At 37.1% G+C, this 12,181-nt stretch overlaps 2 protein-coding genes across 3 annotated transcripts in view; both read right to left on the bottom strand.

The window, feature by feature from the left end:
* Positions 1–4,006, bottom strand: part of LOC107725456 (putative hexokinase HKDC1) — a 9,300-nt gene extending 5,294 nt beyond the window's left edge. Inside the window, exons 1-7 of one of the 2 annotated variants that reach the window (XM_016534703.1) lie at positions 3,856–4,006; positions 2,515–2,677; positions 2,232–2,380; positions 1,852–1,971; positions 1,565–1,660; positions 1,319–1,418; positions 992–1,175 (exon numbers count right to left, since the gene is read on the bottom strand). In XM_016534703.1, the coding sequence (XP_016390189.1) occupies positions 992–1,175; positions 1,319–1,418; positions 1,565–1,660; positions 1,852–1,971; positions 2,232–2,380; positions 2,515–2,677; positions 3,856–3,918 (875 nt within the window). In that variant the 5' untranslated portion in view covers positions 3,919–4,006. Of the gene's footprint in view, positions 1–991; positions 1,176–1,318; positions 1,419–1,564; positions 1,661–1,851; positions 1,972–2,231; positions 2,381–2,514; positions 2,678–3,481; positions 3,516–3,855 lie in introns of those variants that run through there. The other variant, XM_016534704.1, reaches the window with a different exon arrangement.
* Positions 4,007–6,110: 2,104 nt separating this feature from the next.
* The window catches only part of LOC107725491 (ATP-dependent RNA helicase SUPV3L1, mitochondrial), an 8,950-nt gene continuing 2,879 nt past the window's right edge, over positions 6,111–12,181 (bottom strand). Inside the window, exons 7-15 of the mRNA XM_016534765.1 lie at positions 11,503–11,580; positions 11,306–11,397; positions 10,916–11,096; positions 10,633–10,726; positions 8,927–9,146; positions 8,755–8,835; positions 8,481–8,657; positions 7,542–7,690; positions 6,111–7,402 (exon numbers count right to left, since the gene is read on the bottom strand). Coding sequence (XP_016390251.1) covers positions 7,024–7,402; positions 7,542–7,690; positions 8,481–8,657; positions 8,755–8,835; positions 8,927–9,146; positions 10,633–10,726; positions 10,916–11,096; positions 11,306–11,397; positions 11,503–11,580 — 1,451 coding nt within the window. The 3' untranslated portion in view covers positions 6,111–7,023. The remainder of the gene's footprint in view (positions 7,403–7,541; positions 7,691–8,480; positions 8,658–8,754; positions 8,836–8,926; positions 9,147–10,632; positions 10,727–10,915; positions 11,097–11,305; positions 11,398–11,502; positions 11,581–12,181) is intronic.

Genomic DNA, 12,181 nt, shown 5'->3' with positions numbered 1-12,181 from the left:
CTGTGTGTTGTTGCCATCTCTGTGTACTGGAAGCTTATGTCACTAAAACAAATTCCTTGTATGCGCAAGCATACTTTGCAATAAAAGCTCTTTCTGATTCTTCTGATTCTGACATTTTAGGAATAATCTGAAATCAGAGGTGCCCAAATCTTTTTACTATGAAGGTCCAAAAATAACACTTGATTTTTGATTAAAATGATTAAATGATTAAAAACTTGGGACTAAAGTAAATGCTGCATTACATCCAACTATATTATATTTAAATTCTTTTTTTAAATCAAATTCATTTATATTCTGTATACTTTAATGCAAAAAAGCAAAAACATTCATTTAAAATTTTTTGTTTTAATAGCTATGATTCCATCCACCTATTTTTATGCGCATTTTGGAATATCGCATAAAAAAAGATGCACATAAATTCTAAAGATGCACATAAAAAAACGTATGCGCACAATTGCATCTGCAATGTTGTTATGGTCGTTCTGAAATGCCTGAGCAAAGTCTGTCATCAAAGTATTTCTGTTTAATTGTCTTACACGACTGCGATCCCAAACAGTAGGCATCCACCTCCAAAAGCAATGACAACATTTATTGTGTTTCGTCTGCTCGCTCTGAGGCACAAGCAATTTATCATATATGAAAATTATTATATTCAGTGGCTTCAACTATACTTTTCTTAGTGATATTTAGTGCCAGTTTATCAGGAAGTGACGATTTTATTCTCTTTGACTCATTGGATGGAAACAGTGCTTTATTTGCAAATGTTTTATGCGATATTCCAGTTTTGCGCATAAATTAAATTCGCATCTTTGGATGTAAACAGAGCTAATGGCAGTTTCAATGTTTCAATTGCACCTTTTTTCCTGCTTTTGTAATATGGCATGACAAGCCAAATCAGAGGTCATTATGAGCCGACTTTGGCCCAAAGGCCCTGGTTTGGGCACCTCTGTGTTAAAGCAGTCTGAAGACTTGCCCATTAATAAGCACTTACAGCTGTTTTCCTGGATTAATTGAGGCGGCATCAATTTCACGGTCAAAGCTTGTGATGAAATCATCAAGCACACCATCATCTCCAAATGCCCCCCATTCAGTATTAATACACATCCTGCCTTCATCTCCTTCCACCCGATCAATGTGTCGCATTTCCTCCATGTAGCAAGCATTAGTGCCGGTACCTGAAGAAATGCAAGGCGAAAATTAAACATTTATTTTTCCTTATCTTTGCATGTAAAGAAAAGTTTTAAAGGTCTTCTGCCATTTGAAGCAGTACATTATATTTCTTTTTAAATTGTGAGAAAAGTGTCCAGTGAGGCCTTACCTATAATAACCCCCACCTCACAGTTCTGGTCATCATATCCGCAGGTCATCATGGCCCCCACTGTGTCATTGACCATAGCCAGGACATCCACGTCAACATCCTTCACACACACACAACAGAAAACCTCAATTGAAAAACATGAACCTGAATCACCAATTCCAGCTGGCTACAGTTATGACTTCTACCTAGAGTAGTTTTCACATTTTATTCAATGCAAATGGTGATAGAAGAAAATGGTATTCATACCCCAACTTTTTGAATGGCTTTCCGTAATAACTGCACCACATTGTTCCCTTGAACACCTCTAACCTTGAAATTCTTTGACCATGACAGCAAGACACCCTGTGTTGACACAAACAAAATGTGTCAGTGAGGAGATCAGCTGATATGAATGTATCTTCTTCTGTTTCACTGGTGTACTGATAAAAAGATCACCTTTAATCAACATCTTAATGACTTGAGCACATTGATTGAATTAAAACAGGCTGAATTAACATGAAATTTTATATAAACCTGTTGGAGTTCAACTGTACCTCATCTATTTTGGACTGCACACATGGGAAAGAGAAGGTGAAGCCAAGAGGTTTTCTTGTGTGATTAATGTGGTGTTGCTGTAGAAAAGACTTCAAAGATTCTGCCACATGCTCAAAAAGCTGCAAGAGAAATACATTTTCAGTTAGAATAATCTGCCGTTCATTCAGGATCAAAGTCAGCTTTCATTGTTTATTGCACAAGAGCAACGCATGAATAAATACGTAATTGCTATATTTGCATTGGTATAATTATGAGAACTAATTCCAAAGTCTCTTCAGTCTTTTCTTATTAATGTCATAATCATAATCCACTGGAAACAGCTTGTAATCTGCAATGGATTCTTTATTGTTAGAACTCATATTTGTGAAGCGATGATCACCTCAGTTCCTCTGCCATTAAGGATCTCTTCAGGGATGGGAAAGGTTTCACTCTCCATCTGGACTTTCCCCTTCCCATCTTCTGAAACCTTCACCTGTAGCACCTTAAATTTTGAACCCCCCAGATCCAGTGCCAGAAACTCACCCTTCTCTGCAGGAGAAATATATGAAAGGGAAAATATGTAAAGCTACATTAACAGATTTTAATTATTTAATATTTCTCAATTGCAGTGGTTCTGCCTTTTCTGGTGCATGTGAAAATAGTTAATGTGTATGTCAGTGTACCTGAGCCATCAGGTGTGGAATAAACGTGGGTCGGCAACATCTTCACTGCAGCTGTAGCATTGCTCTCATTTGACAGTCCTTTCTCCATCTCCCGTCGAAACCGAGCTGATATATCCGCGAGCTGATCATCTGACAGACGCATTGCGTACAGATATCGGTCTACCTGTTGAGAAACACAATTATTTTAAACACTGCAAGTTTTGTCTTCTCTTCTGATGCCTGGCTTTGTTTCCTTCACACTTTCTTATTCCAAACACTGAATAAAATGAAATGCTGTGGAATAAGTGACTGAATAACAGGGTAAAACAAATGATAAATAGACAAAATATTGAGAAATAACAATATTAAAATGTATTTCAACATGTTGAAGAAATGACAATGTGAAAATGACCAAGCAAAAAGTAATACTATCGGTGACATGCAATGATATAACATATTGAAAGATAATGTAGGTGTGTTTCTGGCGATAAAAATGATACTGTTGTAAAATGACTGTCTTAACTATCCGTGAACACGTGGACATACATTTGATCCAAAGGCTTACACTTGAACACTCGAGATTAGTTTTGCAGTCAAATTTAAGCTTGTCTATAGAGCTCTTTAAAAAAAACAAAAAAACTTTTATTTATATATTTATTCGACATGCATGAGCATATCAAGGAAAAGCAGTGGAACAAGTATCCAGCATTCATAGGAACTCCTTTAATACTGTTTAAAAAGGATCCCTGGATGTGCTTTTGCTCCCTATATAATTCCCATTCTTCCTTTTGTGTTACTGCAGCGCTTCGATGACTTTACTGTTATTATAAAACGTATAAAATGTAATAATAAAGAGTGAGTAGGTGTGTCTTTAACTGGTGAAGTATAACAGATAACTTCATAGTACTACTGAAAGGGAGAGATTAAATAGTAAAAAAAAAAAAGAAAAATCTACAACAAAACAGTCATTGTTTAAATTTTGGCTCACAAAAGGTGTGAACTTTTATGGAAATGAAAATCAGCTCAATAAATGCAGATGAGTAGGTCAAGGTCCTCTCTCTCTCCTCATGCAGTCAGTTATCTGGCCACAGAAAGCATGTGTGAGAAGAGTTAATGATTCCACAGGCCGCAGTGAAATCACATTCATCTTGAACACAAGGCTACATCTGACAATTCACTGATAACTGAGTTAAACTCTTACCGTCAGCGCAGAAAATCACAAAACAGCAAAGAACATCACAGACACCAAAAAAAGCAAAATACTTTATCAATGCATACAGGGCATTATTTTGTAGAAACTTCTGATAGACACCATGTCTAAAAACATATTTTAACAAGTGAAGAGATTTTATGAACAATTACCTTCTTGATCTGATCCTCCTGAAGCTTTGAGAAGTAGAAGGACAGCAAATGGACCGCAAACATCTTGACTTCCCAACGCAGGTGACTTACTTATTGAAAGAAAAAAGGAATCATCAGGTTTAAATGTGTCCCTAAGTCTGTCCTCAGGAGTGTTTCTAGTATGACTGACAGAAAGTTTTCCTCTGAGCTTGTATTTCCCTATATGAGAGTTCAGCACTTGCTTTTCCCTCCCCTTTCACGGCTAAATAATTAATGGCTAAGACTCGTCCGGCCCCTCTGCTCTCCTGCCTTACCTAGCAGTGTGTTTGGATTCACGCCAGACAGCAGGAGAACCTTAAAACTATCATGAGCGAAACAATAGATCAAAAAGAGTCCTTTCTGTTCAGTTCATGTTCGGTATGTAAATATCCTTAGTGAGAAAGTGAGAGAAACATGCTAAATACAAAACAGCCTTATCTAGATCAATGAGAGGGTATTTCTGCCCAGACGTTATCAGACTTTGCTCCTCTGGGTTTGTAACTGTAAGGCATTAAATGTAACTGAAGTTATAGCAACAAGTTCACAAAGAGTTTTATGGGCTAAAAACAAGGAAAATATTCAAGGATTAAGATGTTGCTCAGGCGTTCTGCTAATGCAGTTACCATAGTAATGGGCAGAGATTAACCAGGGCCTTTAGCAAACACAGAGCAGGTTGATCTAAGCTGGTAGCACATCCTGATGGCCGCATCGAGCTTGTCAGGATGCGGTTCCCCTCTATTAGAGCAGCTTTATTAAAGCGCAGGCTACGAACGCAGCTGTGGCATGCAGTAGGCAGAGTCTGGTTCCTCACTAAAGCTAAGCAGGCCAGAGCCTGGTCAGCACACTGGTGGGAGACCATTTGTGAAAACATAGCTTGCTGCTGCAGCTAGTTTTAGTCCAGCCAGAGCAGGTTGATCTAAGCTGGTAGCACATCCTGATGGCCGCATCGAGCTTGTCAGGATGCGGTTCCCCTCTATTAGAGCAGCTTTATTAAAGCGCAGGCTACGAACGCAGCTGTGGCATGCAGTAGGCAGAGTCTGGTTCCTCACTAAAGCTAAGCAGGCCAGAGCCTGGTCAGTACACTGGTGGGAGACCATTTGTGAAAACATAGCTTGCTGCTGCAGCTAGTTTTAGTTTAGCCAGCAGGGGGTGATCATTCCCTTGACTTGTATGGGTGCAAAAGTCTTAGTATAACGAATCGGACTTCAGAACGTAAAACGAAGCAACCTTCTGATAAAGCGTTAAACCGGCACCTGTAAAAAGGAGCATCGTTCAGATGAGGCATTAAACTGGCCTCCTGACATTCTGTTGTCATTAATTCTCCACCTTAATCATGAATTTGACCTCATTGTTTAAGCTGGTAGCGCATCCTGATGGCCGCATTAAGCTTGTCAGGATGCGCTACCCCTCTATTAGAGCAGCTTTATTCAGGCACAGGCTACGAACGCAGCTGCGGCATGCAGTAGGCAGAGTCTGGTTCCTCACTAAAGCTAAGCAGGCCAGAGCCTGGTAAGTACACTGGTGGGAGACCATTTTTGAAAACGTAGCTTGCTGCTGCAGCTAGTTTTAGTCCAGCCAGCAGGGGGTGATCATTCCCTGAAAAAAATGACCCAGTATGCTATTACATGCTATTAGCATTTCCACTTTAGTTGATATTTACAATGGTGTAAAATAATCAATTTGTAGATAAAACTGTCCAGGTAATTTTTTACAAATAGGGTACAAAAACAGGTGTTCCATTACTTTTAATAACAATAATAATATAAAAATAAAATCACAAACTGCAAAAAAAATTACTCAATAATAATAATTATGTTTCCTTATTAGTAGACAGTAGTGCTGCATGATTCTGGATAAATTGAGAATCACGATTTTTTTGTTTCAAATAGAGATCATGATTCTCCCACAATTCTGAAAAGCAAAATAACATGTAAATTAGTAGAGGCTGTGACAACATATTAATTGCTTTATTCTATTCAAAAACGTTTAATTAATTTGAATGTATTATAAAAATTAAAAAAACTGTTTGAATGAATGATTCCAATGACTCATAAATACATCACTTGTTCCATTACTGAATGGAACAGCGTTTTTGAAGGAATCTCTTGAATGAATGATTAAATGATAAATTATTTTTTTAAGTTACTTGTCGCCACCTATTGGCGAAACAATGTAATCAACATTGTAAACAACAGATGTTATTTGAAGTGCCAATTTAAAGTGAAAATAAATATGATTTGCTCCATTTTGATCGTTTATATCCGAACTATAAACTTTTATCCCAGTACTTCTGTGATAATATTAATGATTGTAAAACAGAAATGATACTGTGTGCTTGAAAATACTGTTTGTGAAGCTGGTTCATACCTAAACATGATAACTCAGCAGCAGCGCCAACACAGATTTGAATGTTCCGATATGACTGTCAAAGGTTTAACAGACACAGACAAATCGTTGTCATTTAGAAACAAGATCGCATGGGTGTTTGAATCGAGATTGCGATCTTTTATCGATTAATCGTGCAGCTCTAGTAGACAGTACCATTAAATTTATCCTGTAACATATGACAAGTTCTGATTTGCATTGATTTTTTAAACTGAGACGGACACTACCCTCAACTCTACAAGGCTGTTGCAGTAAGGTGAACAATGACGAAATCAATCCACATATCAGCTGTAGTATTTCATTGGTTGAGTAGAGTTCCTAAAATAACATCAGACTGCATAACCATGCTAAAAATAGAAGAGGGTAAATACAAATTATTGGTTTTCAATGACAGGTTCAGTGGACTGTAGGTCATGTGCTGCAGCCTTGCATTTTTTTTGATCATGGGAACCTGAGGGTGTCCGAAATGATCTCTTTTTCAGTTTTTTTGATTCTGGTTATTATCTTGTGGAAAAAACTGCATTTGGCATGGTTAGGCAATGGAGATCCATTAAAAATATCAATATAATTTTATTGTCACATCTAAAAGGGGGTGTTACAGGGCTCTTTCTGACACTCAGTTTTAATTTTCTATGAAAACTGATGTTTTATAGCAAGATAGTGCTCCAGAAATGGAGAGACAAGTTCAAAACATCAGCAGTACAGCCATATTGTTCTCTTGATCCTTTAAAAGTATATACAAGTCCATGTTACACAGGTTAGTGTTCACTTTTTCTTTCTTTTCCCTTTATTTGCTGAATTGGAGTCGTCTCCATTTTGGCTCTGCTCTCGGACCCATTCTCTCTGAAGCTGCTGTAACAGTTCTTTTGTCAGTAGTCCGTCCCGCACCAACCTTGAGCTCAGTGAAGAGTCCGTCGCCCTGGGCTCTTTTCTTTGATTCTTTGACCCTCGTCCCCTCCTCAGTGACGGTGTGTCTAAAACAGGAAGTCTTACAGAGGTAGCGGTTGCTGGAGAGGCGGATTGATCCTCGGTGGCACGGATCAGCCGTGTGATGTTATGCACGCCAACCTGGATGATTCCGTCCAGTTCCTTTTGAATATCACGGACGAGATTAGCATCTGGGAACATGTCCATGAAGCGATAGCTGCGAGAGGGAAGCAGTCCAAGAGGTTAATCATGGGAAATGGGTTTCCTTGTTAATTATCGCTCTCTGATTTAATGCTACAATGTAAATAAATGGTTACAGATGGTTTGGGTTCAATTTTAGGGTAAAAAAAATATACCTGAGCCAAAGGTAAAGATCTAACACATCATGTACAGCCTCCAGATGAACAAGGTCCTTGATGTTTTTGGGAGGGGCCAGGGGCCAATTCACATGTCGACACACCCAGTTGAATGTCAGAGGCTCATCTCTGCTGAACTGTCTGGCAAACTACAGAGGACAGATTTTTACAGCATTTATTAACTAGATCGATGTTAATTTATACATATACTATTATACAATTACCACTTTACTTTGACATTGTCAATTAAAACTATTAAAAATACTTTACGGTAACTGAAATAAAATAAATGTAAAAAATATTAAATGAAACCATTAGAAATATCGCATTGGCAAATCACTGAAATAAAGTACTAAAATGACTAAAACTGAAATAAAAATTACTTAAAATACTTAAACTAAAATTAAAATGAAACTGAAAAAATAAATAAATCATAGTATATTAATAATACTAAAATAACAATGTTACTATATTACACTACTGCTACTATATTACTATGATTGTTAGAATTACTATGTTTCTATACTATATACACTTTTGTTAATTACATTGTTTAACACAAATTTATATGTGATGATACAAAAAATGTTACGAAAACAATGAAAATGTTACAAAAATGTATTGCTATACAATATTGTTCATTGTCATTTCATATTAGGTACTGCTTTAACTTAGGTTACCATACAGAAATTTACTGTAAAAATGTTAATATCTTATTAAATCATCTTCATTTTGATACACTTTAACCAAATATTCCATTACAAGACAAATTTCACACATGCTATTTCCACTGCATTATAAATAATTTCTTAACTAAACCAAATCTAATGACTAAAGGTCAAATGGCAAAAGTGTCTATTAATCCTCTGTAATCCATTTTTGCTGTGAATTATTCAGGTTTTGAGCTCACAAGTAGTTCCCTCAGATTATAACGCTCACCTTGAGAAAGGATGTGCAAACGAAGGCCTGTTTCTTGTTAATGGGAGCCGTGCAGAACACGTAGCGGGAACGCAGATTCAGAGGGATATGCTGAATCATATCCGCCAAGAATTTAAAGTCATCAATGTTGCAGACAAAGTAAAGTCCATCCACTTGTGCAAGACTCACAAATATATCCTGTGCAGAGGAATAGAAAGGACAGGGAGCATTTTAAATAAAGATGATTACTGGTCAGTGAAATAATTCTGTGATAATGTTGAACACTTAGACCTACAATGAGGTTTGAGAGAGTCGCTTGGGGAAGATGGTAGGCAAACATCTCTATCTGCTCTGCTGTGGGGTGTAATCCTGCTGTCTGACATCAGGAATGGATGAGAAATCAACAAATAATAAAACCTTTTTCCAAACAACATATCTACTTTTGTAATGTATAGAATTATTCCTACCTCAATAGGGTCAACAGGCTTTCCCAAGATCTCCTTTAAAACAGGCAAGTCGTCCCTTTGCATAGTAGTGACCTCACCCTCTTTAAACACAGAGCTGAAGCGCCCTGCTCGGCCAGCGATCTGCAGCGCCTGTGAGGTGGAAATAGTGTCCAGCTCCCTCTCCCCCTTCTCATTCACACTGGGTTTTACCAGAGAGTTAAAGATGATTCTCCTAATACTCCTAAAGGAAGCAAAGAACCAGTGTATTCTTGAATATCCTGAATAAATCAAACACTGTTGTTCAAAATATGCTGTTATTAGTGCAGTGACACAAAAGGCTAAATGTAATGCAAAAGCAATTGAAAATATTTTCAATCTTATTTCAATATATTTTCATAAGGATACGCTGTTTTCGTTCAAATCAAAGCGTAGAAAACGCTTGTGGCGCGGCTGACACAGAACAGCATACGCTATTTGCGTCCAGCGGATATTCTCCAAAATGGCGCTACGCTGACGTAGAGGAGACAAATTGTTGAATAAAGTCGTTGTTTTTGTTTTCTTTGCACAGAAAGTGTTCTCGTCGCTTCATTAAATTCAGATTGAACCACTGATGGCAGATGGACTATTCTGACGATGTCTTTCATACTTTTCTGGACCTTGACAGTGTAATTTACTTGGCAGTCAATGGGACAGTCACAAGCCTCCCGGTTTTCATCCAAAATATCTTAAATTGTGTTCCGAAGACGAACGAAGCTTTTACGGGTTTGGAACGACATGGGGGTAAAGTGATTAATGACAAAATGTTCATTTTGGGGTGGAGTATCCCTTTAAAATAACTCTATACAGTCACTTGTCTGTTCTAACATATTAAAATCTAAATTAGAATGCTAAAAAACAATCAAAACACAATATATCAACTGAAATCATATTTTGTTTGTATTTTCTCTCAATATTCTTATTGAAAACCTTGAAACTTCTGGAATCACAAAATGAACTGTGGTTAATTTAATATATTAATACTATAGTTTCTTTTTTTTTTTTTTTTTATCTGTTTAATGAACTTTTGTTATATTAACAGTATAAAATACTACATCTCCGCCAGTATGGAGGACCTTTGGCTCAAAAAGTTTGAGAACCACTGATTTAATTCTCAGGGTCAAAAACAAGGTGGGAAACTGTCATTAAAAAACTAAAATATAAAATGTTTACTAAAATTATATGTGAATCTTGGGGAGGCGGGGGAGGGGAGTAAAAAATAAAATGCTAATGCTTTTTGTAAAGGCTTTAAGTGTCAAAATGTAGAACAAGGTTTTTGTTTGTATTTTCTCTCAATATTCTTATTGAAAACCTTGAAACTTCTGGAATCACAAAATGAACTGAGGTTAATTTAATATATTAATACTATAGTTTCTTTTTTTTTTTTTTTTTATCTGTTTAATGAACTTTTGTTATATTAACAGTATAAAATACTACATCTCCGCCAGTATGGAGGACCTTTGGCTCAAAAAGTTTGAGAACCACTGATTTAATTCTCAGGGTCAAAAACAAGGTGGGAAACTGTCATTAAAAAACTAAAATATAAAATGTTTACTAAAATTATATGTGAATCTTGGGGAGGCGGGGGAGGGGAGTAAAAAATAAAATGCTAACTTCATTTTTTGTAAAGGCTTTAAGTGTCAAAATGTAGAACAAGGTTATTGTATTTGTTATTTTAACAAGTTACTTACAGGTTCAACCCCATTCCAATTGCATCTGTGGCAACAAGGATTTTGCAAGGGTCGTCTGGATCATTAAACTTTTTTGCTTGAGCCAACTTGGTGCCTGTTGACCAGTCAAAATGTTAGTTTAGTTTCCAGATAAAATTCAAAACCAAATTATTGTGATGTATTGACAGGGCGGCAATGTGATATTAATACAGTAAGTTCAATAAACTAGAACCAGATCATAAATATACCATGTGGATGATTTCTCTTACGACACATCTGAACAAACTGACTCAAGGACTCTTACCAGGGGGCAGGCTGCCATAAATAACGGCACACTCCAGGCCACGGACTTCTATCTGTCGGCTGATTGAGTAGATGTCATTTTTGCTGAAGCACACGATACAGTCACCAGGCTTCAGGTTATCTAATGATTCCACTGCATGGTTCGAGACTGAAAAAGGGGTCAGCCTCTTATAATTATGTACCTTAAAGATAAAAACGCATTTATGTCAAAGCACACTAATGGCCTCAGTGTCTCACATCATTAGGCAAAAACCAAAATATTTGATAATCAAAACAAATGAACAAATAGTAAGCATCAACATAAAAAAAAAAGGCAAAGGCAAAATAAATATTAATGTTCAGTCACTTTGCAATAATCAACCATTTTTTATTAAGAACTGCTGAGATTCACCTCAACCTCTTCACCAGTGGTGTACATGAGTTCAGTGACAAAGTCAACTGCTGCAGCTTCTCCACACACATGGATCTCCTCAGCACACAAACCTATTCAGAAAGAGGAAATTCACATTTGCAGCCGCATGCATCTTTAACATACCTCATTCAACATATTTATATGAAACCAAATTTGACTTCCCAAAGCCAACCCACCAAGAAGAGCTCTCGTCCAAGCCCATCCTCTGGCAGGATCTTTGATCATTTGAATCTCATCAATGACAGCCACTTCATCTAAACAAAATATTCAAACATTTAAGGATTAGTTCACCCAAAAATGAAAATTAGCCCATAAATTACTCACCCTCAAGTCATCCTAGGTGTATATAACTTTCTTCTTTCAGACGAATCCAGTCGTAGTTATATAAAAATTGTCTTTGATCTTTCAAGCTGTTTCATGGCACTCAGCGGGTGTTGCATGCATCAGTCCAAAATAAGTTAAATAAAAAGCGCCCATCCATAAAAAAAAAGTGTCTCCCACGGCTCCGGGGGGTGAACAAAGGCCTTCTGTAGCGAATCGATGCGTTTTTGTAAGAAAAATATCCATATTCAAAACGCAATAATCACTTTAATGTAGCTTGCACCAACAGTCCTACACGGAAGCAGCTCCGGGCAGATGATGTATGAGTTCAGTGCTGCGCATGCGCCGCTCAGAAGTGACGCACGCTGAAACGCAGCGGAGAGATCAAAACAAAAAAAACGGTCACTAATTAGAAGTACAAAACGAGGATTTAAGAATGTCGGAGGATTTCTATATAAGCCAAGAGGAAACTTTGCTTCTTTTGATCCTGTAAACAAACGTTGGTTTTCACGAGACTCACCGGCGCATGCGCAA

This window comes from Sinocyclocheilus rhinocerous, unplaced genomic scaffold (genome assembly GCF_001515625.1).
Source record: "Sinocyclocheilus rhinocerous isolate Xijiao unplaced genomic scaffold, SAMN03320098_v1.1 scaffold366, whole genome shotgun sequence".
Classification (NCBI taxonomy): Eukaryota; Metazoa; Chordata; class Actinopteri; order Cypriniformes; family Cyprinidae; genus Sinocyclocheilus; species Sinocyclocheilus rhinocerous.
Note: the sequence above shows the minus strand (reverse complement) of the source record. Positions and strands in the feature narration are given on the sequence as shown.